The following is a 26,171-nucleotide window of genomic DNA, read 5'->3' on the forward strand; positions in this document are numbered from 1 at the left end:
TTAGATGGGTCCTCTGAGAAGCAGATGCTAATGTGGCACTAGATATGCAAGAGATTTGTTGGGGAAAACACTTTTGAAGGCAAATGAGCAGGGAGCTGAAGGATGCTGGGTAGAGCAACCAGACTGTGGTATAGGTCTGACCCCTGTGGAGGAGAGAGAGAGAGAAGGAAGATTGAAAAGAAGAATCTTAGACTTCAATACAGTTTTAAGAAAATTTTGTCAAAGTCAACTGGGAGTCAGTCCTAAAGCCAAACTCCCTGTCAGCAGAGTTCTGCGTCTCACAGGAGTGAACACGTTTGCCATGTTCAGTCATCGGCTGGGAGCAGCCCCTACTGACTGTGGTCTGGGCACAGCATGATGGTGAATTCAGAGTGCAGCAGCTGGGACCATTAGTCAATTACATTCCCCACAGTAGGGGGTCTGAGGTGCATATTTTCATGGCCAGAATAGAAGGAACTCAAAACATGCTTTTTGAAGGGACAGTTTGAGTAAATCATAAGTTTCAGAGGAGGAAGGAAATTGGACTTAATATTCATTGAGCCCTAATATTTGCTGGGGTTGGTGGAGGATATAAAGTCATGGGACTCTCCCTCACTTCCCTCATATCTCCTCAAACATTGCCTTATGAAAGAGGCCTTCCCTGACTCCCCTATATAAATAAAATCACCCCCACAGCCACCACAGTCCCTATATTCCTTGCTTTGTTTTTTAAACATTAAAAATTAACAGATTCATTGAGGTACAGTTGACGTACAATAAACTGCACACACTTTAAGGGTACAATTTGATAATTTTGACATACATATACACCCATGAAACAATCACTGCAATCAAAATAATGAGCCTATCCATCACTCCCCCAAATTTCCTCACTCCCACTCCTCCCTGCCCTCCACCTCCCAACAGTCACTGACCTGCTGTCTGTCACTCTAGATTAATTTTCATTTTCTAAACTTTATATATATATATAAATTAAACCATAGAATATGTAATGTTTTACTAATTTGGCTTCTTTTACTTAGTGTAATGTTTTTGAAATTAATCCATGTGGTAGCATGTGTCAATAGTTTATTCCTTTTTATGACTGAGTAAAATTAAGTATATATGCCACAGTTTGTTTTCCCTTCCTTACTCAGTTTTATTTTTTTCTGTAGTACTTATCACTATAGTTTGTTGTCTCCCAGAATGTAAGCTCCCTGAGGGCAGCAGCTTTGTATTCTGCTATAGCCACAGTCCTTGACATATCATAGGTGCTCAATAAATATTTGATGAATGACACTTATTTGCTCCCATGGCTTCAATTTTCATTAATATGCTGATGACTTCCATTGATTCAGAAGAGTGTTAAGTCACCAGTGAAGAGTTGAGAATGACACTGGGAAACTTGATGGATGATAATCATTAACTGAGAGAACACAGAAGATGGCACTTTGTATGTGTGTATATGAGATATATTGAGTTCAGTTTTGGGCATGCCATATTTGAGATTCCCATCATGTAGTTGAAAATGTGGGTTTTTGGAGTTTAGAAAAGAGGTGAGGGCTGGATTAGGGAGTTCAGCAATCACATAGGCTTAGATAAGATCATCTGGAGGGGAGATGTAGAACGAGGGAGAGGGTCAACGACATTTAAGTAATAGACAGGAGAAGAGGAAGCAAGAAAAGATAGATGAGAATGGCCATAGCAGTAGGTGTGTGTGGGGGGTGGTTAGGTTCACTAAAACAAGGGAGGAAGAGAGTGTTTTAAGAAGTAGAGATTGGTGAACTGTGAAGGATGTTGTAAAAAGTCACATTGGATGAAGACTCAGAAGAGGTTTATATTCCCTAATTTTGGAATAAGCAAGGAGATCATTCATTTGGCAAATCTTTATGGAAATGCAAAACTAAAAGACATTCTGCATCTTAAGGGAAGTAGCCGTGAAGTAGCTCAGGAATAAGACTTAAGCATTTGTGATAGAGATAGGATGTTGGAGTGGTAGGAGATTTTGGTGATTGCCCGAATGTTAATAGTGTCTTCTGGGTGTTTCCTCAGTAAATCTTTTCTCAGACCTTTAGTTAAAATAATAACAGCAACAAAGCTTTGATATAATATTGATGTTTTATTCATTTATCCCGAGAAATGCAACATTGGGTTGACCAGACATACATTCCATTAGGAAATCGTAAGTGGAATTTTCAAAGTTGCTTCTTTTTGGTTGTGTTCTCATTTATAAATTATAATAAAAAATAAATTATAGGCGTGTAGATTAATCTTTTAACAGACAAATTAAATATTGGTGTTCAATGACGTATACTTGGTGTTATAAATTAGTTTATGCAGAATTTATGAGTCAAACCTAGGCAATTAATTCTAATGGTTATTCAAAAAGAATCAATCATAAGGATAATTGGAAGAAAGCAGGGAATTACTTAAGATAAACATTAATTTTGAATAATCGAGATTTTACTGCATTTTAAAAGAAATGTATTGTTTTGCCCTCTTTGCCTCTTTTCTCTATGTATGTGTGCATGTGTGTGATATTCTGCTTACTGAAACATGAAAAACTGGTTTGTTTCAGGGTCAGATTTGCAAGTATGTCTTCCCAAGGGTCCAACATGCTGCTCAAGAAAGATGGAAGAAAAATACCAACTAACAGCACGCTTGAACATGGAACAACTGCTTCAGTCTGCAAGTATGGAGCTCAAGTTCTTAATTATTCAGAATGCTGCAGTTTTCCAAGGTGAGTTCTGGGGATCATTTCAGATGAGGTGCTCAGTGGTATCATTATGTGGGCACTGGGGTTTGAAAAGCTAAGTATAATTTATAAATTACCATTATAGCATTAATGCTTGATATAAAAACCTCCCAGTAAGAAATTCTGGTTAAGGAAAAACACATTTTTTTTAAAGAAACTTCATTCCAACTTTGGAAAGGTGAGTATTGTCAAAAAAAATCATCATCCAAAGACATATACTGTTTACTTGTGCGTAAAAAGTTGTAAATCTCTGCAGCAAGAGTAAATGATATTTTCTCTCAACTAGCCTGTAAGACTTGTTACAAAAACAACAGCAAAAATTACTTAAATTATAGTTTTCTCCAGGAGTGAGTGAGATACTTCTGGAACACGCACAGACTCCTTCTGACCACTGGGACCATTTCCATTTAAGGAGAAACTGGCTTGATGATCCCAAATTTTCTCATTTGTGTGAGTGGTTTTTACTTCTCTGTCTGTGAGTCTCAGTTCTCACTATACCTGTGTATGACTGTTAAAGAGGCTCTTGTGGCATTTTCCACATGTGTAGGAAATTGCATTTCTCTTTGATAGATTTTAGTTCTGTCATGGCAGGTTGGGGGAGTACATTTGTTGATTCAAAGGCCCAGCTAGGGATGGTGATGATAGTGGTGACAGTAGTGGTAATAACAAACATGTATATAGCATTATGTGCTAGGTAAGCTTATAAGTGCTTGACATATATTAATTCATTTAACCCTCACAATAACCTTATGATGTATTATTATTATTACTATTATTATTATTAATATCCCAATTTTATGGATAAAAATCCAAGGGACAGAATGATTAAGTAACTTGCTGAAGGTCAAACAGCTATAAAGGGTGAAAGCAGGATTTGAACTGAGGCGTTTACCTTTTAGAATCTATACTTTTAACAACCTCAGTATGCCGCCTCCTGTGAGGGAAAATTAATTATGGATATTGGGATTTTTTTTATCTTTTCTTTCTTTTAAGATTTTATTTCTTTATTTTTAGAGAGAGGAGAAGGGAGAGAGAAAGAGAGGGAGAGAAACATAGATGTGTGGTTGCCTCTTACACACCCCCTACTGGGGACCTGGCCCACAACCCAGGCATGTTCCCTGACTGGGAATCGAACTGGCGACCTTTTGCTTCGCAGTTTGATGCTCAGTCCACTGAGCCACACCAGCCAGCAGGGCTCTTTCTTGTTTTCTTCAGCATGGAATCAGCTGCCTTTTTCTTGCCCCACAAAGAGAAAATTGGGGTCATGTCAAAAAATAACACTTCTGAGTATTTGACATTCCATATCTTGAGAATTATGACACCTTTATTAAAATTGAAATCTTTGAATTGTAAGGTGAGTTGATTATAGCTTATTTTTGTATATTATAATGAAATTCTTAGAATTAGCTTTAAATTATTCAAAGTAACTAATAAAGCAAACATTCACAACAGTTTCTTGGGTCAAAGCTTCAGGGGATATATGAAGTACAATACATGAGCTTGAAGTATTTGTTAACCTATTTATGCAGCCAGACTCTCATGAAGAGTTTGTTGAGACTAACAATTTGGCAATAGAATGAATAATTTAAACTGATTTAAAAAATACATGTACCAATTCATGTACTTAGATTGGCTGTGAAGCTGATCTGTTGGCTGAAAGTGCGGTGTTAAGAAGTGATGTGACGTGAGACTTGGGTTGAAGAAGAGAGCTGAATCTTATTCTTTGGGATATCAAGATGCTTTTTCAGAATGGAGCATTTGTGATTTGTTTCATTCCCAGAATGACCAGGCCCACAGGTGTTCTCTTACTATTATTACCTGCCTGGAGGGGTGTGGTAGAGTGATCACACTGCTACTCTACCTAGCATGCACAGTAGCTGACATGATTGTCCACCTGAAGGCCTTGGGTGTCAGCATCTCTGTCCAGTTCTGTATTTTGAATACTGTGTTTTCTACGCCTGCAACAGCATAAGACTAGGCAAGAAAGGAAGTTCTGACAAGACTTTGATTGCATTAACATCCAGATATGGCTGCTGTAGCATGGAGGTTGAACACTAGTCACGTGAACAGATAGTGGAGAGTGGGGGGCACCACCTACTAAATCTCTCTCTCTCTCTTTCTCTCTCTCTCTCTCTCTCTTTAGTACACACAAATTATGGGGAGAGGCAGAAGGGTAACCCTAGGAAAGGAACATGAAGACAACTAAGTGATGTCTGAACTCATTGCTGGTACCTTCTACCTTGTATACTATGTATTTGTTTTTTATCTTGTTTTATTCTCTTTTCATGCTTCACTTTTAGAAAACAAGAAACTCCATAGGAAAAAGATAGACCCTGGTCCCAGGCCTCAATACAGTCATGCCATGTTTGTAGAGACATTGCCCCCAAATGCCTTCTATGAAAAACACCTAGAGAGACAAGACTAACATCAGAGACTGCTACAAGATGATTAATTGGGGGGGGCAGTTGTTTTTTCCCCTAAAATACTTTTCTTCCCCAAGATTCTGGTAGGTCAAATTATTGAGCAAATTGCTCCCATACTTCATTCATATGAAATTTGATGTGAGCTATTTTCTCCGCCACATGAAGTTGAAGAAAGCTCATCCTGATCTTGGCCTAGATCCACAATGTCTTTAGGATTCCACTTTGGGGATATTTAAGCAGTGAGTGCTTTCTGCAAATATGTGCACAGTTCCATGAGCAATCCTTATTGCCTCGATTTGGATTTTATGTCTTCGTTTGCAGGAATCCTTTGCCCTCATAAATGAGCCTGGGGCCCTTTGCTTCAGTGGTTGGAGTGCTATATTGCTAATGTTGTTTTGATAATGATTGAAGCATTAAAAAAAGTTGCACTTTATTTTTAATCTTTGCATTGCCTCGTTTCCTAAATTTAATTTACTTAGATGTGCTTAGTAAAATGGGGCAGCACGATCATTTTTTGTTTCTGCTTAATTAATTCTTTTTGAAAAACTTTCCTAAAAGGAGGTTTTCTTTTCTTTTTTCCTCCCCTACCTAATAATAACTATGATAATAATAATAATAGTGACAATTTATTACATGCCTACTGTATGATGTTTACTTTTACATAATTATCTCATTTAATTTTTCCAGCAACCCTATGAGGTTCATACTGTAATTATCTCCATTTTACAGATGAGGAGACTCATTGATGCCACAGCTTTTTCCAAACCATCATGTGACAATATTTTCCTTGTTCTTAGTGTGCTTGAAGCAAAACAAAATTAAGAAGTTGTAGAATCAGTGGTCCTTGAGAAAAAAAATGGGACCGAATTCTGAATTTTTCATCACATCTTTGCCACTTATACACCTTCAAACCTTGAGTTCTGTTTTCTTTGTAGAATTTCATGATAACTTTTAATCTTGTACTATCAGGAAATAATAGGGAAGTATGTCCAGGATTTTTCTGTATGTTGGATAATTGCAGTCTCCCCCAAGGCGCCACTGACTTTGAGTGAGAACAGACTCTTTGGAATGCAATAACACTTTGCTTTTCTGGAAGTTGCCATGCCACACCTTGAACTGTCTTCATGAGAGAGGAGAAATAGTGGTTAAACAGAGAACATCTCTGTGTACCTACACACCATGGAGCTCCTGCTTATGTAGTTGAGTCATCTGAGAGCTCCTTGGGACCTTGTTCAGAGCCTTCTACTCTTCTAAATTTATGCACAGTCTTTATAAGCTTGATTTTCTAGTTTTCTAGCCAGTAGTAAATAAGCAGTTAACTAGAAGGGTTATAGAAGGCTGCCAGAGTGAGAGGTGCATATGAACAGCAAGGAGTTATGAGTGGCAGTAATGGTGGAGGACAGGAAAGTGGACTCAAGAACTCAGTGAATGTGGCAATTTGGGGCTTTTAGTAGAGGGGTATATCCCTGCATGCCTCATATAATAGGCCCAACAACGGATGTTCATAATGATGTTTGTGAATCAATAAGGAAAAATGAAAATATTTTCATTTTTTTCTTCATATTTCCATTTTAAATGGCTAAAACATACTCTTTGTTGCTTAAAAGCAAAGGAAGAAACATTGGAGTTGGAGGCAGAAAATGTAAGTTCTAGTTCTTGTTCTGTATTTATGAGCTTTATGACTTCGGGGGGTTATTTAGACTCAAACAGCCTCAGTTTTCTTATCTGCAAAGTGGGGATAATAATTACAGTCCTGCTTACCTCACAGAGATAATGTATGTGAAAGTGTCTGGGAAACGATAAAGCACAATGTACGTGCATTATTATGTAGGCAGCTCATTTATGTGGACCGCTTCACCTCAGTGGTGCCAGATGAAAGAGGCATAACTATCACAGGCATTACCCCAGACAAAGCTGGGGTCCATGATGTGATTCAACAACTCTTGCCACATACAGATGATATTCACACAGCGCACAGCTGGGAGAGCACTTAGGCAAAGGACCCTGTGAAAAAGGGGCTTATACTGTACATTTTTAGATGTGAAGCCATGCTGTTTGAAATGTCAATAGCAATGAGCAATCCTTTTTCAGCTTCCTAAAGCTGCTCTTCTGGCTCCTATGTGGTATATTTTACACACAAACAAGGGGTTACATCAGGAAGGATTTCTTGGGCTTAGCCCATATTTTAATTGCATTCTCTGGTTTATGGTAGAGAGAAGGAAAATAGAAGTCAAAGTTTAGAGAGCTTCAGTTGATCTTCACTGAGTGTTGGAAGGTTTTCTCCTACCTGCTTTCTGTGGAGGAGATGAAAATGATATCTCGGAATGGGGAGGGGGACACTGTTTCTGTGCTTCTTCTGTTTCGCCCCTTCCTTTTTTTTTTTTTTTTTGTTTTGTTTCCATCTGCTCTTGCCAGTTCTTACACTTTTTTTCTGTCAGATTCCTGTCTCTCCCACTCCCCCTAAATAATACTGACCTTGGTTTGAACACCCTTTTCCATCAGCTCAGAGCAATTTCTCCAGTCATTTCTGCTTGAAATAACTGTTTAGGGACATTATTGAGGCAAAGCTTTTTTCTCTCACAGTTAATATGTGACTAAATAATTGTCTGAATGTTGATAAACATGTTTTTGAGATTCAATCATTTGTTAATTTAGTTTTTCTAATGTAGTGGGGTTTTTAAATGAGTACTGAGCAATTTTTCTCCATTTCACAATATTTTCCCCTTGACTAGTCTGACAGTTCTCCTGCCTATGCTCCAGCTCTGTGCAAGCTGAGCCCCACTGAGTCCCCTGACTCAAACTGCCGGCCATTCTGTCACAACCCTTTCTTCTTTGAAAATAACATACGGGAGAGAATAATTGCATTGATGTGTAATCAGAATTTAATTCATTTACCGGGGCTGAATATAATAACATTAAACCGAATAGAAGAATTTAAGAATGCAAACCATGGCCATGAATGAGTAAAGTTATATGTCCTCAAAAGTGTAAATTATTAATCAAACCACTCATCTGTATAGCAAAGCTCTAGTAATCCCATTATAAAAGGGTGAGTTTCTCATCAGAGCCCAGAAAGTGCTGGCTTTAATTAGTGTATTTTTATGGTGCTGACTCAAAGAGATATTTTGGTTACAAAGTTTTAAAAATATGATTCTTTAATTATTAGTGCTATTGGAAAAACAGTGGACAACTAGGTATTTAAAGTCATTTCAGTTTTTTCCTGGCTGGTAGCTCAGTAGGTTAGAGCATCATCCCCATACGCCAAGGTTGTGGGATTGATCCCCAGTCAGGGCATATATGGGAAGCAATCAATGAATACATAAATAAGTGGAACAACAAACCTCAGTATCTCTCTCTCTCAACTTTGGATTCAATTCAGTTTAAAAATTCTGCCATGGCTGCTGTGGCTCAGTGGATTGAGCGCTGGCCTGCAAACCAAAGGGTCACCAGTTCGATTCCCAGTCAGGTCACATGCCTGGGTTGCAGGCCAGGTTCCCGGTGGGGGACACACAAGAGGCAACCACACATTGATGTTTCTCTCCCTCTCTTTCTCCCTTCCTTCTCCTCTGTCTAAAAATAAATAAATAAAATCTTTTTTAAAAATCTTAAAAAATTTGGTGATTTTAGGAGAGCTAGAGGCTGGGGGAGTTGTAAACTGTTCCTGTGTTCCCTATTGATTTAGAAAACTCAAGTCAGATTGAAAACTGTTTAATAAGAAGGTTTTAGAAAAATAACTCAGTGTGCAGTGGACACTGTTCTGGGGCCAACCTGAGGTGTAGAGATTATGCAGATTAACTCTTACCCGAGCCCATTCCCCTGGATTCAATGGGGCTTAGAACTCACCCCCTGTAACTGCCATCTTCACTGCCCACCTCACTAGTGACCCCAAGAAAGCAAATTAAAGAGCATCGTCCCTGCCCTCTAGAAGCTTCCAAGAAAAATAGTACTTTTACCTAGAATGCTTTCTCCCCACTCCTCCCCCACTGGGATTTGTTTATTTTCTGAAAACATATGTTCTTCCTCCTCTTCTTTCTGTCTCACTGAGCTGCAGTACCTGATATTGGAGTAATGAAGCATATGTTTGAGAGATTTGAATCCTTCTGTCAGTGGTGTGGAGGCAAAACCAATTTTCCTCTAAGCTGGAAGTGGTAACATAGAAGTTAAAAACACCTTTCCTTCTACTGACTGTGATATGCCTCCAGGGGCTGAGGCACACCCTAGTACTCCTCCTTTTCCCTCATCCCATATTTCAGTCACCAGGTCTTGTATCTTCCTTCATACTTCCTCATGTCTTTTTTAAAAAATTATTTATTGATTTTAGAGAGAGAGAGGGAGGGAGAGGAGAGAGACAGAGAGACAGACAATTTGTTGTTCTACTTATTCATGCACTCATTTGTTGCTTTATGTATGTGCCCTGCCTGGGGATTGAACCTGCACCTATGGTGTATCAGGACAACGCTCTAACCAACTGAGCTACCTGGTCAGGGCCTCCATCTTTTTTCTACATTCTATCTGAGGGTTTCCTTTATCACATGCTGTTGACTTCTAGCTCTGTCTCTGGCTTTAGTTCCAGGCTCCATCAGCTCACATCTAGACTACCAGCAAAGGTAGAACTGGGTTTCATGTCTTTTGTCTCCTCCTCTGCTTCCCAACCTAGCAGTGGAGTGTCATGATTAAGAGGGCTGGGTTTGAATGAGTCTAGGTAGGGATAGGTAGGGGATGTGGGGCTGGTGTGGAAAAGAGAAAGCTGAGGGCTTGGGGTGAGAATGAGATACCTCCTCTCTGAACACGTACTAAGTCAGTGAGAGATGAATAAAAAATTTCCCATTCTAAAGTGTTTTACTTGTATTGTCTCATTTAAACCTCACAACAACCCTATGAGTTTGGTAGTAGTATTAGGCTCATCTTACTGATGAGGAAGTGGAGGCTTGTCTAAAGTCACACAGCCAGTAAATGACAGACACAGAAATTGAACCCGGGAAGTACAGCTCCAGAGCATGTGCCCTCAGATGCCATGTGTTGTAGAGCCTCTGTGTATGTCCTTTCATGGTCATGGGCAATCTCCCCAATTCTAACTTTCTCTCTTATAAGGGAATTCTATTGTATTTCATTAAAAAATAAAACACTTTCTGAGCAATTACCTAGCAAGTCTGAAGGCAGGTATTGTGGGGGATTCAAAGATAAAAGGTACCTCATGCCTACCTTCAAGTAGCTCAAATTTCAGAAATCAAGGCTTTTATACCAACACTTTTATACACGAATAACTTGAGTACAAAGCATCCTAAGAGAAATGCTGTAGGAACAATTTTAGCAGTTTTCTATGGGGAGTAGGGGTAGATCCAGCTTTCGTAGGGGCTCAAAGCTTATACAATTTGGAGGCTCTCTTTAAGAAAAATATGACAAAATTAAAAATACGGAATGCCTGTGGCTCTTCTAGGGGAGCATTGTGAGTGCGGGTCCCTGTAGCTTAAGAGTCATTAGCTGCACAAGAAATCCGCCTCTGTATGGGAATGTGGGATTGGAAAAGATTAATTCCAACCAGAGGGTAGAGGTTCTTGGAGGAGATTGCCTATGTGTATTCTCCAGACAGACGTGACTCTGGATCCAAGAGAAGGGCAGGTGAGGGAGTTAGATAAATTAGTGCACATCTTTTCATAAATTAAATTAAAATCTAAACATTATTGATTGCCTGCTAGATAGGAGTCTTTCTGGAATCCCTGGCTAGCCGTATAGCCTCTCACTCAGTCTTTTCTTTGAAAGGGCAGAACGCCCAGGACCGAAGCAGACCAGCATAGTGCGACGGGCATGTGCACTGTCTTCAGGCAGACTGGAGTCTAAGCTCCAGCTCTCAACTTCCTCTCTTTGTAACCAAGGGCAAGTCACTTTTCTCTGAGCCATTAATTAAAGAGGGATAAATCAGATGAAGGCTGTGAAGACCCCAGCCCTATGCTGGACTGTAGGAATCAAGTACATGGTAGCCATTGTTTTTCTTAATTCCCTGTACATTTATAAGCATATAAAACATATGAAATAACATCTTTGCGGTATTGAATGTCACACATACACTTAAAATGGTTTTATGCTTTAATGTAATTATAATTAATATAAAGTGCTCTAATATACCCACTCATAATTCTATCATTCAGAGGCAATGGCTTGTAACATTTTTGTGTGTTTTCTTCCTTTCTCTCTGTGTGTATGTGTACATTTGAGACTAATGGTATACAGTTTCTCAATGGTCCCCTAGTGGTATGAACGAGTTAATGTAGCCTCTAGATCGAACTAGCAATGGCAGACTCTGATTTCACTGTTTCGCTTCAGGAGAGGAAAGAGAACAAAACTGATGACAGGAAATTAAGATATTTATGATGCTTCCCTCTTTTGGTTAAAGTTTTTTTAGCATTTGCACTGAACCTGATTAGCTAAAATGTAATAATTGAATTAGATCAGGTCTTACTATACTTCCTCTCCTGTAATACTGTGTGTTTTCTTTCTAGCACTTATCCCATTTGTAGTAATAATCGTACAGGTATGGTTATCTGATTAACATGGGTCTCCTTTACTCGAGAATCATCTCTATGAGGCTTATGTGTATTACACCTCACCCGTCTACACCCAGGAGAGATAGTAGACAATCAATCAGTCAATGTTTGAATGAACACACACACACACACACACACACACATTAAAATAACTAGCATCAATAGAAACAGATTTCTAATACTTTCACTTTCTTGACGACAGCTACAACTATGACCAGCTAGAAAAGAAAAGATGTAAGCTGTTGCCTGCAGTACTTGTTTCTAGGTTTTAAAATCTACTCAGATGTAAGATCCTTCAAGTCTAGCTAGAGGGTTAATGCTTGCTCACTGAGATGGAAGGTCTTATGTTTCCCTAAGCCTCGGCCTCTGTTTCTGGCCTCACCACTCCCTCACTTGCTGGTTGTCTTTTCTTCCAGCCTGATCTAGGCTCTTCAGAGAGCACTGTGAATAAGGTTCAGTGCTATGAATTTAAACTTTGTGACCAAGAATCCTGAGGATGGTGACATCTGTCAGCTTTTCCAAATACACTCTTATGTGTCATTGCTGATTACTGTGAACACTTGAAAGTAATAAAGAGAACTTTGTTTCAGTATATTCTTTTTAAAAATAAGTTTTTACTACACAAGTAATTACTACATATTTATTAGAGAAAATGAAAAAAACACACACAAAAAAAGAAGTGGAAAATAAATGACCCACGTTCTATCCCCTGGAGGCACAGTGCTATTAATATTTTGATATATAACCTTACATACTTTTGTTCAGTATAATATATATACATAGATGTGTGTGTGTATTTTTTCAAAATTTGGTTATATTTTCTTTTTATGTAATAAATTATAACCATCTCTCATTGCAATAATATATTTCTATAATACAATAGAATATAGTATTTAGAGGCCACCTAGTACTTAGTTATGTGGTTGTTTCATATGTTATTAATTCAACCCTCTCTACTGTTAGACATTTAGGTTACTTTGAGTAAACCACAGTGAAACAATAAACCATGTATCTAAATATTTATGCAAATCCTTAATTATTTTCTCGGGATAAATTCCTGGAACTGAAGTTACTGGGTCAAAGGCTATGCGGTTTTTAAGTTTTCTCACACTTATTGCCTATTTGACTTCTATAAAGTTGTATCAATTTTCACTCTCACTAGCAATGTATGAACATTTGTTTTCTTGACCACTTGCCATTTGCCATTTTACAATAACCCAAATTCGGGTGAAAAAATACTACTCCTTGGTTACTAGGGGGATTTGTTCATTATTTGTACTTTTTATTTTGTAATTTTTCTCATTAATATTTCTTAATCATTTACAATTTTAGCTATGTATTGCTTCTTATGAGAGGCTCTTTTGTTATTGATTTCTAAGAGCTCTCTGTATATTCAAGATGCTAACCCATTTTATGTTATAAATTGCTTTTACTGATTTGTTCATTCAAGTTTTCATTTTTTACGGGGGTTTAAAAACGGCTTAAGTAAAGTGTACCAATATTTTCCTTTAGCTTCCAACATTCTCTTTGGTTCTTTATTAATTGACGTTAGCCTTAGCACGAACCAGGGATGGGTTCTGTCTTCTGTCCTGACACTAGCTGTGTGAAAAACGGTAAGTAATTTAAAGTGTCCGAGTTTGTTTCCTTATGTGCAAGATAACACCTGACCTGCCAGAGCTTTTGAGGATCAAAAGAGGTAATGTATGTGAAATGCTTTGAAATGTTTAAAGGATTATTGTTGTTATTTTGTTGTACTCTGACACTGATCATAAGTCGGAATGAGTTCATTTTCACTCTACTGAGACCAGCGTTGCTGGATTTCAGACCTTTCTGGCCATTTACTAGGTAGTAATCTTGATCTAGAAGTGTATAGGAGTCTGTGCTCTTATAGCTGGAAAGGTGCTTGGGGTGGTGAAATGTTGCCTGCCACCAATATTATTGCCTGGAGCATGGATTCTGGGCACCCTTCCCACCTTCCCAACTGGGAAAATGGGCTCCGGAACTATTCTTTGATGTAATATGTGTGTTTACTTCCACATGCCCTAGTCAGTGAAGGGGTAGCTAAAGAAACCCATTGAGTGAGGCCAAAGTGCCTGTTCCTGTCCAACAGAGTAGGAAGTGGGGGAAAACCCAAAGGCCTTCTGTCCACACTTGTATTCCTTGGGGATGTGAGAAACAGTACTCTTTCTAGCAATTAACATTTGAAACAGATACACTGACCCATCGAATAAATCGGTGGTTTAGCATTGTTTTCTGGCACACATTGTGGAAAGAGTTGTTTATTGGGAAAACCTTTTTTTTTTTATTGTGAGGTGACCATAATTCTCCCTGTCTAAATGCCAGATTTAAAAAAGTCAGAGAGGCAGGAAAAAACAGTTTAAGTATCTCATGCATCAAAGTAGCCATTAGTGGAAAAACAAAGTATGTTCTTTCTGGCATGCACTGCCAGATGGTTGAGATGGCTTATATTGGAAGAAGAGGCTTAAATGATGCACGTATTATTTCAGATATAACCTTGAGGGGTTTTGTTTTTGTTCTGATGAGAAGGGAAGATAGTGTGTGCTTGTTTAAGCCTTTGCCTCTGAAAAGTTGATGAGGTTAGACATTTGAACTCATCTGGGTCACTCATGAAGGAGAAGCAAGGTTAACTAAGTCTACTGAAAGTAAACATGCTAGGTTTGACTAATCTTAATGATGGTAGTGATACTGCTAGCTATCGTTATCCCCATTTCACAGACAGGGCAATTGGAGTTAGGTGCCTTTAAACCTAAGACCACATAACCAGTAAGTGGCAGCATTAAGTTTCCATAACTTCAAAGTCATTACTCTTTTCATTGAGCCACACTGTCTCCCCTGGAATTAGAAGATAAACGTAAGCTCTAACAACTCATAAAAGTGATCATAGAGGGTTTTGAGAAATAGAAAGTGCTGTTAGGAATCTGTATGGTTATGGAGAAATAAAGAAAATACCCCAAGGATGGCCCCAAAATTTTATTTGGCAGAAGGCTTCAAATTCCATTGATGTGAAACAGTTCTCTGTAGGGATATACTAGGGTGAGTTAACTGTACCCTGAGTATTCTACGGCAGCGTGGCAGACTTGCCTATTGCCTCATAAAGAATCACTCACACACCCTTCAGAGTTCATTTTAGTACTTTTCAGCCTGACATCTAAAGGGGCTGCTACTCTGACAAACACAATCTGGCCAGATGTTATTATTTTGCACTACATTTAATTTCTTCCTGCCAAAGATTTAGACTTCTTTTCCCTGATAAAGATCAGGGGAAATTGTCTGGTATTTACAAAATCCCATCCAGGCGTATCTGTTACAATGTTCACTTAGCAAAGTTTATTAGATTATTAGAGCTTTAAACCCTTGGGCTCTTTTCGTTACTGAAATTAAAAAAAGAAAAACCCAAACATCTTCAACAAATTTAAGTGGCATAATTAGACCCTGGACTTGTCTTACAGGCATTTTAGAATTATGAAAATGATTTAAATAGTATTTGCTTCCTGAGAAACTTGCCGAGTTTGACAGGGATGAAAGGAAAGTGGTTTTGCTCCTTTGGTCTCCTGAGTTAATGGGGAAAGTGATATCTGGAACTGAAATAAATTTGCTATAGTTGTATGGCAAAATTACTCCCATAAGTAGTTAGCCATACCACACAGGGCCTCTCTTTCTTGGCCCAGTTAAAATGTGGGCACTACAGTGTTAGAGGAATATGTGGGTCTGTCACTTCCTTGCTCATAAAATGTACTTGATTACTGAACGAGATTCCTTCAACTCTTAAGTTCTTTGATTTTACCTACTATACTAGACATGTGAAGATAGTAATAGAAATAGTATTTTCGAGGCATAAGAAGTTATAGTTTGCATACACACACCCTGGCTTTCCTCAAAGGATTTCACTGTGCTTTGTGTGTAATGATTATATTTTCAAGCAGTTCCAAGTTGAAAGTTGGTGGCATTTTTGTTATTTTCTCTATTGTGTGAGTGGAGGCATGGGGGTGCTGACATGGTGATGTGAATTAGTCAAAAGAAGGAGCCAGTGACTACCTGGAACTTCAGCTATATGGTACATATGGGGGAGAGAAACTAGACAAAAGCAATCTAAACTTATTTTGGGGGGTGGGGTGGAATGGTACTAATTTAGGGACCAAGAATTTGGAACATCAAAGTTTGCATAAGAAACAGGACTGCTTAAAAGAACATTGAATGAAGTGTTCATTACATATACCAACTTGAGAATTTTCTTCTCTTGTATATTTACTGGCCTCAGACTAGGCTTTTTCCCTTTTTTAAAAAATTGTTTTCCAATTACAGTTGTCCCCATTTTTCCTGTTACTCTCCCCTGCCCTACCCACCCCCCACATTCAGACTAGGTTTTTTAACAAATTATTAAAGGCCCGTTTTTTGCAGACTCTGTTAGAAATGTCTCACAATTAAACATGACCATAGTTGGGCTTTTTCTTCTTATTTTGAAGGCAGTCAGAAGCCCTTTATGTGAAAACTGTAATAGTACAAACACATGTTTGTGCATTAAATATCCAGGCAATAAATGCTGAAATGGCAGAAGAGAACTCAAGGCAGGAGGTAAATATTTTGTAAAAATTAATGATCTAGAGTGAACTCTTACTAACTCTGGCTCTGTTAATTTGAATATTGTAATAATTTGACTTGGGCTGAAGTTTACGTTCATCTCATTTATGAAGAAAAATATGCTAAACAAGTTAGTAGTGTATATAAGATTTCCAGGAAGTCACGTTTAACTTGCTTGAAGGACTTGAGTAAGCCCATTAATTGGGGCTGCTAATTACAACAAGCTTTGCTTATTAAAGCAAACCTGATAGAACCTTTACTTGGAAACACTTTATTAGCAGTCAGTTTGAGTTACTCTACATATGGAAAAATAATAAAAGGTAGTGTAGTGTTTAAGAGAATAGATTCTGGATTAAATTGACTTGAACGTGAATCTTGTTACCTACGGGAGTCCACGTAACCTCTCTAAGCCTCAATATCCTCATCTCTAAAACAGTGACTATAAATAATAAGACCTAAGCACACATGGTTGTTGTGAGAAGTCAATTATATGATGCATGTAAAACTTAATGTAGAAGGGTGCCTAGTATACAGGAAGTACTCAATAAATGTTAGCTGGTGTTTGTTATTCTTGGAAAGTAGTTGTAAATCACACTTCACTAATTTACACTATCCTTTCCTTCATCAATTTGGACTGGTGTACATGCTCTAGGAAAGCATCCCGTTTCTTGGGCTAGCAGTTCTTAAATGCGAATGAGAGACCATCTGGGGACAATAACTGAATAAGTTAGCCTATATTCTGTAGACCAAATGCACACATGAAAAGGGACGATTATAGGATCCAAAATCTTTTCCATTTCTTGAGAGAGAAATTCTAATTGAATAGATTTTTTAAAGATTTTATTTATTTACTTTTAGACAGAGGGGTAGGGAGGGAGAGAGGGAGAGGAACATCAGTGTGTGGTTGCCTCTCATGCGCCCCCTACTGGGGACCTGGCCTATAACCTAGGCATGTGCCCTGACTGGGAATCAAACTAGTGACCTTTTGGTTTTGTAGGCCAGGGCTCAAGCCACTGGGCCACACCAGCCAGGGCAGATTTTATGTTATAAGCCTAGTTGACCATGACTTGACATTGTGAAGTTATTTTAGAGTTTGAAAAATATGAAGACTTTATATGTCTAAATATTTTATTATAATATTTTAAATATTATTCTTTTTCTGCTATCCTGCTGACACTTTACTATGTAAATAATAGGTGTTAGTTTGGGAAGAGAAATTAGTAAATGCTGTCAAATATAAAACACAATATGAACATCACCTGGAATCCTAACACGCAGAGATGATTATGGTCAACATAGCCTTTCTGATTTTTTTCCCTGTGTATATCTAAACACACACATGTAGATTTTCTTAGATGAAATCATACTGTACATATTAAAAGCAGTGCTAGTATTAAAACAGAAAGTGTGCATATTTTCTTCAGTTATTTTCAGATGTGTCTTAAAATAGGGTATTAATTTGTAATCATGAGATGGACTTGAACTTGAGAAACTGCATATAATTTTCCATCTGAGAGTCTTCAGATCTGATTCTGTTGAGACCAATACAAATTCAGCACAGAGAATATGGCTTCAATTATCTTTATAGGTCTGTTGTAATTCAGAATTGGTATGTGTGTGTGAGAGAGAGGGGGGAGAAAGAGAGAGAGAGAGAAGATGCCTGTGTTCGTGTATGCTGGGTGGAGGTTTTCCCCCGTTGCGCGGTTTAGTGACAGAAGCATTAGACTGGGAGCAAGGAGATAGGGCTTGTGTCTTGACTCCATCATGACTCACTGGGTGACCATAAGCAATTAATTTCATTTCTCTGGGCTTTAGTTTTCTCATATAAATGTGGGGTTAGACCAGATAATTTCTCCAGCCATTTACAGCTCAAAGAGTCTGAGGTTGTTGTTGTTTTTTGTTTTTTGTTTTTTGTTTTTTCAGTCTAACTTGCCTGGAAGAACCCTAGGCTCTGTGGATATCTTCCTAAAGAGAGGAGGAGTGATGAATCTCAACAGTTTCTTTGGCGCCAGATAAGACCAAAGGCTGTGATTTTTAGCCTATCGAGCATCTGACTTTTGAAAGTGCTAAATCCTCCTTTAGGAATAAATTTGGAAGCTCCAGATTATTTATCATTCTTTACATTTTTCATTCATAACTGTCAGTGTCAAAGGCTCTGTCGACATAACTGCATCAATGAGGTTAGCGTTAATCAGTTTAGTGGCTGCTAAGTCACAAATATATCAAATACCCAATCATAATGCAGAAGTCCTCCAAAGCCTGACTGAATTATTTATTTTGTTAAGATGAAAATGTCTGGGCTTTATTGGGTTTTCTTTGAAGAACTTGATTTGACTTGAAGTCTAGAAGATAAAAGATCAGTGATTGTCTCTCAGATTTTTATTCTGTCTTCCTTCAAGGCTTTTCATTTTTCACAAGCTGTTGTTAGCACTTTCAAGTCAAGGTGAGAGAACTGTGATATTTTTTATCCTAGGAGTTTAAGCATGTGTGAAAAACTTTTACCTTGGATTTCTTGTCCTGTTTCTGTCATATGGAAGCTGCGTGCCCTTGAACTAACCAGTTAACCTGTCTGAGCCTCATTTTCCTGATCTATAAAATGGGGATAATCCTTATCTTGCCTAAATCTCAAATTGTAATGAGACCCAAATATGAGAATTCTTTAATTGTTATAAAAATGTGAGGTTTTGGCCTGGTTAGTGTGGCTCAAGTTTGCTTGTTTCCAGTCAGGGCATGTGCCTGGATTGCGGGCCAGGTCCTCGGTTGGGGACGTGTGAGAGGCAACCACACATTGATGTTTCTGTCCCTCTCTTTTTCCCTCTCTTCCCCTCTCTCTAAAAAATAAAGAAATGAAATCTTAAAAAAAATAAATCCTCACACTTTTAAAAAAGATATTATTTATTTATTTTAGTGATATGGGAAGGGAGAGAGAAAGAGAGGCAGAGAAACATCAATGTGTGACAGAAACATTGATTGGTTGCCTCTTGTGTGCCTCTAACCGGAGGCAATCTAGCCCACAATCCAGGCATGTGCCTTGACTGGGAATTGAACTGGCAACCTTTTAGTTCACAGGCTGGTGGTCAATCCACTGAGCCACACCAGCCAGGGTATAAGGTTTTATTCTCATTAAGTTTAGTGCTGTCTTTTAGGCCTTCAGTAGGTACATTTGGCTTGATATAAGAGATACAATCGTGAAAAATTAAATGGAAGTCAGTTTTATAAATCAGAACTCTTCTTTGTCTTACATTATACCTTGATATATTACACAGAAAATTTCGTCCTCCAGAGATCATTAAAAAATTAAAGGATTCAACAAACTTATTCAACTGAAAGATGAGCAATATTCAAATAAAACAGGAGCACTGCAAATTATATTAAATACAATGCTAAAAATGTAGCACCAGAGACCCTGAAAAGGGAAATGATCCATCTTCAAAAATGTTCAGGATCTTTTTGGGGATGGGGAGTAGGCAGCTGGCAGTTGGGAGTTCAGGGAGCAGAGAAGACAAGAAGAAAAACATTTAAAATACATAGCTGTCCTGAACAATCCTCTCTGCATCAGCCCATGCCGCTATTACCAACCCCCGTCACACACTTGTTATTCTTTCTCCAGACATCTTTTGTACAGACTGTGAGACTGTAGTCAAAATGTACCTTTGTACTTAAAATAAAGTTGTATGGTTTCTCTGAGAATCACTTTTGTTTTTTTGTTTTTTTTCTCTACCAAGCCATTCAGAGGCCCTGCTTACCAGCACAGCAGGAAAGAAAAGATAAATACCTAGGGCCAAGGCAAAACTCAAAGAAAGCAACATTAAAAAATTGAGAAGTACAGAGGGAGAACATTTTAGTATAGTAACATGATCACTAGTAGAAAGAAACTGTTCCAGGTTTACATACTGAATTATCTCATGTTTAAGTTGAGTCATGGCTAATTAATTTTCATGTGCTAGCAAATTTGCATGTATTGAGTATATAGTAATTGGGAGTTTTATTGAAAGTTGAAGAGCTAGGTGGTTTTATTCCTGGCATGATGGAAGCTGTGCTCCCAGAAATGACCTTTCAGCCCCTTCTAGTTGCAAAGCCCTTGGGAAGCTCAGCCTGTGAAAAAGCGCTGGCCTTGGAATCAGAAGGCATAGGTTCCAGTTTCAGCTTGGTTATTTTCTAGCTCTGGGACCTGAGACAAAGTGAACTCCTTAAGGGTCCTTTTCCCAATCTGCAGATCAGGTTGGTCTCCCTGTCATCCCACCTTATCCCACCTATCCTCAATTCAGTGTTCTCTTCCTGCATCTTAGCACTTACCAAACTGGAAATGCTGTGCTTTGGATGGTGGAGGAGGCATGGGGGGGATGTTTGTCTCTTTCACTGAATTGAAAGCTCCTGGCGGATCTGCTTTGAGTTTATCTCTGTATTTCCTGTCCTAACTCAGTGTTGGTGGGTCGATACACATAGTAGATTTTAGCAACATTTATGGAATTTTATTTAATTTTTCTAAACTTTGGGTGTCTCATCTATAAAATGGAGCTACTACATGTCCAGTCTATATTAGTTAAGAGAATTTGAGGGTGTATATATAAATTAAATTTAGTTTAATATTATATATTAAACTAAACAACACTATAAACCACAGGTGGCAAACACAAGGCCCGCGGGCTGAATCTGGCCCGGCACCTTGTTTCTACCTGGCAACAGCGCTGAGCCCCTAGTTAAGGAGTAGTTCCATTTATACAGTCCTAAAATTACATTTGGCCCTTTCAAGGCAACTGAGAGGCTGATGTGGCCCCCGGTGAAAATAAGTTTGACACCTCTGCTAAACACGCCTATGTAAAGGGCTATTTCCAGATAGGGTTGTTATGTGTAACATCTTTTTTTTTTTAAAGGAAAGTGGGTGCTTTTTCTTTTTTTAAAGATTGTACTTATTTATTTTTTAGAGAGAAGGGGAGGGAGAAAGAAAGGGAGAGAAACATCAATGTGTGGTTGCCTTTCGCGCACCCCCTACTGGGGCCCTGGCCAGCAACCCAGGCATGTGCCCTGACTGGGAATTGAACCAGCAACCCTTTGGTTTGCAGGCGGGCACTCAAACCACTGAGCCACACAAGCCAGGGCTGTAACACCTTAATGGAGTTTGGGCAAATTAACTTTTCTGAAGTGCAATTTCTTTGTCCAAAGAGGTCACTAGACTAACACAGATGCATTGCACTGGATCCTCATAATTCCTGAAATTGTATATGAAATGTTTTGTATATGTGCGTTTTGTTTCTGGAGAGGAAACGCATAGCTTAAAATAGACTTGTAAAGGGGTCTATGCCCCACAAACAGTTAAGAACCACAAGGCTAGGTAATCTCTAAAACTCCATTTAGCTTTAATCTGATTCTATGAAGAATTGTAGTCTGAACAAATAGATTGAAATTTATGATTATTTAATGGACTCAAAGAAGTAGTCTCAGTTATTTTAATACCACTGAAGTTGGGATTCCCAAATTTAATACTATTCATTTGAGTACTGATTGTTGGCGTATTCTTCTACCACTCAGGTGCCTACTTGGCTTGAGGAAAGAACTGTTGATTTGGATGTTGCGTCCCACCCATATCCTTTCTCAAATGTAGTTATTATGTCCTTACCTATGTTGCTTTTAAGAGGGGTTGGGTTTTGGTCTGCAGAATTAAAAGCTGTGTTTGTATGTTTGTAATTGAATGCAATAAATATCTTTTAAAGAAATCAAATAGCAATAGCAAAGTTACATCTCAGTAGAGGCATTAGAGGAGTTGTACCATTTGGGAGCCCAGCTGTGTTTGTTCTGATCATAATGAAGCTACTGTATACCATTTAGCATTTAGTTCTCTTGGGAAGTGATACAGTTAAAATCCCAACATCTGTAGAAGTAATAAAGTTGGTTCACTTAGTTATGTACAATGAGATTTCTGTTTCAATAAAGAGATGTGGGAGTAAAACTATCAGATAAGAAGTACGGGTAATTTTTACAGTGAGTAAAAGAAAGTGTGATCTTCTAGCCTGCTTTACAATCCTATTCATCTCTGACACTGGGAGAAGACTGCTGACAATATGGGTGACCTCACCTTAATTTGAGGGGAGGGGAGCATGATCCAGCCAATCACTTATAACAATATAGTGAAAAAAAACAATCACAGAATAGGAGGCAGAGATTGAGTTATTATTGTTCGTGGCTCTGTCACTAAGGAGAGAGTGTAATTTTGGGCAAATCTCTTCCTGATGCAAGCTAGCTGTCACCTAGGGGCCCTTTCCAGGGCTATTGTAATTATCATTAGTAGTAATTATAACAGTAGTGAGATTTTCCATTTATTGCCTACTATGTGCCACTGTGGTATGGGTTTTTTAATCAAATTGATTTAGTTCTTACAGTAACTCTGTGAGGTAGGTGGTATTATCTCCATTTTATGGATGAGGGAAATCGAAGGTCAGAGAGGGTAAGCAGCTTGTTTCAAGTACTACCACATGCCTACTCCTTCCTGATTTGTCTTCTTCCACAGCAAGTCGTCACTGAGATCTTTTGGTTGTACCTCTTTTGCATCCCTATGACCACTGCCCTGGTTTCAGCACTCAGCTCTAGCCTGGACTTTTTAAGTGCTTCCTAACTTCAGTTTTACATACTTTAGTGTCCATAAGTTTTTAATATGTAACCCAGCTAGCCACTTCTTCCAGGAAACCTTCCCTGGCTACCCCCTCCACTGGGTCATGTAACCCTCCTGTGTGTATCTATCATCTGCTTCATTAAAAATATAATACTAGTCTATATTTCATGTGACTACTCTCTACCAAGTACTGTTCCAAGCTTTTTATATGCATAACTTACTGAGTTCTCATAACAACCATGTGAAGTTGGTGCTGCTGATAATGTGTTTTAAAAATGTTCAGTAATTTGCCCATGATCACAAAGCTATTACATGCCAAAGTTGGAGTTTGAACCCCAGACACACTTGAGAGCCTGGTCTCTCAGCCTCTGTTCTATCCTGTCTGTTGCCTCAAATATTACCTTCACCAGGAAGCGTTCTGTGGCTCTTTCCTAAATGACTTTTTAAAAACAATTTGGATTTTTAAAAGTTCAAATTAGTGTTTGAAGCTGAAAATGAACAGTTCTCAGGCATTTTTATAACCTTGAGGTACTAAAATGACCCCAGGATCAGATAATACATTTATATAAAGCTAAATACTACTTTAAAACACTTTTACTTCTATAAGACATATGGTTCCTATTTTTCAGGTAAGAAAACTGAGGATAGAATAATGTGAAGTGATTTGCCTAAAGCAGAGTTTTTCAACCTCAGCAGTATTGACATCTGGGGCTAGGTAATTCTTTGTTGTGGGGAGGCTGCCCTGTATTGTAGAAAGTTTTGCAGCATCTGTGGCCTTCACCCTCCCCCCACCCACCCAAGTTGTGACAATTCACCAGACATTGTCAAATGACCCCTGGAGGGCTAATTCACCTCCTGTTGAAAACCACTGGCCTGAAGTCTCATGCTGGCAAGTGGCAGTTGGAAAACTGGCCTTCTAACTCTCAATCCAGTTCTCTTGCCTTTTCTCTGAGTTGGCTCCCATTCTCATTCTGATGAGAAAGACTGTGGTCCATGGCGAGCTTTTGCACTTTAACCTATCTTTCATGGTGTTCTTTTTATAGCGTAGGAATTGTTTGGCGACTAACCAAAGAGGAGCTCACAAGTAATTAACTGCCTTGCTTTGTTGATTGAATCTAGTTATTTGATGCTGCCTGATTTTCTTTTCCTAAACAACCTGTGTGAGTGCATGTTGTCTGGGAAGATTTGATGGAAAAGGACATGTGAATCAAGGCTTTATTGCCTGGAGGATTATGTGAATTGCCTCAAGCGCCAGATTTTCTCCATCTCAAGTATTTCCTTGACAATGTCAAGTATTTTGGTAGGTGCATTATGTAATTTTACTGGTGGGCACTGCTGCTGTTTCTAATGAGAAGGCTTTGAAAGGGTTGTTGCTTCTCCCAGGGTTTTGACCTTCTGAGAAAATTGCTTATTCATAAATTGTTCTTCCATTTAGGGCTATGTACTACCCTGAGAAACCAGTCTCCCCTTCAGCCCTACTCCCAACCCAAGACAATGGGGATGCTTTGGGCAGAGCAGGGAAGCTAAGGAGGCCTGGCTAAACTCCTTCACCAAGGCTCTCTGTGGATTTCCAGAAGGCTAGGCGAGAGAATGGGGATTTGTTTTGACTTTGTTGATTTTTTCAAATTATAAAGATAATTTTCTGAGATGGAAAAGCGCATGCAGTATTTAGACATAATGTAAAAAAGGAAACAATACATTGAAAACATTTATTTGGCAAAGGTATCCACGGTGGCTGATACATGGAAACAACTGAAGTGTGTTTTGATACATAATTGGATAAAGAAGAGGTGGTACATACATACAATGGAATACTACTCAGCCATAAGGAAAGATGAAATGCTGCTATTTGCAACCATATGGATAGACCTTGAGAATATTATACTAAGTGAAATAAGACAGAAAAAGTTAAAAACCATGTGATTTCTCTTATATGTGAGACATAAAACTGAAAGCAACAAATGAACAAACAAGGAAAACAAACAAAAACTCACAGACACAGAGAACAGTATGGTGGTTACCAGATGGAAATGGGGTGGGAGGGTAGTAAAGAGAAAAGGGCAAAGGGCCACATGTAAAATGATGGTAGATGATTTGACTTTGGGAGGTGGGCACATAATGCAATGTACAGATCATGTATCATAGAATTGTACACTTAAAACCTATATAATTTTATTAACTAATGTCATCCCATTAAATTTAATTAAAAAATAAAAAAAGAAACAATACAGAAAGTATATATAGAGAAAAAAGTGAAGGCCCCCCTTTTATAATCCTGCCTTACTAATTTTGTTAATTGCAAAAACTGAAGAGTTTGATGTATGTACTCTTTGAAACCTTTCTCCATGTATTTGTACACACACACACACACACACACACAACTCACTTATTCACAGTTTTTCCCCCTCTATAGAAATGGGACCATGCCATACATGTTCTTTGGTAACATACCTTTTTACTTCATATGTCTTTGACATCTTTCAAAACAAGTAAAGACTATCCTTTTTAAAAAAAAAAAAAAAAAACAGCTTCTTACTATCCCCATTCAGCCACTGCCCTACTGGCAACCCTTTTGGTGTGTTCTTAATTTTTTCTATTCCATTACAGTGCTGAAAGGCACATCTTTATTCATACCTTTTCATGCATTTGAAAGGCTATCCCTGGATCAGAACCCCATAGAATTTGAAGTGTTGGTTCCAGGGCAAGGTTTCCCGGGGCAGCAAGCCAGTATTGCACTCTTAGCTGCCTCCTGATGTGTAGAAAGAGCCAGGATTTGCCATAGCTTATTGGGGCAGCACCTAACTGATGGCAGCAGAGGACTGACCCTGAGCAGTCTGCCTATGAAACTGTTCTTTTTCAACGTGCCAGAAGCTGAGGATCACGAGCTCCTGGCTCAGGCTGTTAAGCTGCTTCAAGCAGAAGACCTAAATCTTGCTGTCACACTGCAGGCTTGAATTTTGAGGACATTTTTGGTTAGATGCCTTAAAAACTTTATTTTTCTGTTTCTGTGAGGCAATCAACAACTGTTTAGTGAGCACCTACTGTATGCCAGGTATTGCTGGGCACTTTCAGACATGCACATGGTAGTATTCAGCTGTATTCCTAAAAAAATGTAGGTCAGTCTGTCTATGGACATGCTCTGTGTTATTTTTATGTCTGAATTAGGGGCTCATAGAAGAAATGCTTTGCTTTAGATTGAGTTCCAATTATATATCACAAAAAAATCCTCTTAAAGTGGGTTCGTTTGTTGTTTGTTTGCTTTTTTT

The 26,171-nt window shown here is 38.5% G+C and overlaps 1 protein-coding gene across 1 annotated transcript in view; it reads left to right on the forward strand.

Moving 5' to 3' along the window:
- GPC3 (glypican 3) overlaps positions 1-26,171 on the forward strand; it is a 420,931-nt gene that overhangs the window by 28,719 nt on the left and 366,041 nt on the right. The window contains exon 2 of the mRNA XM_024566786.4: positions 2,558-2,719. Coding sequence (XP_024422554.2) covers positions 2,558-2,719 — 162 coding nt within the window. The remainder of the gene's footprint in view (positions 1-2,557; positions 2,720-26,171) is intronic.

The sequence above is a fragment of the Desmodus rotundus genome, chromosome X (genome assembly GCF_022682495.2).
Source record: "Desmodus rotundus isolate HL8 chromosome X, HLdesRot8A.1, whole genome shotgun sequence".
Taxonomy (NCBI): Eukaryota; Metazoa; Chordata; class Mammalia; order Chiroptera; family Phyllostomidae; genus Desmodus; species Desmodus rotundus.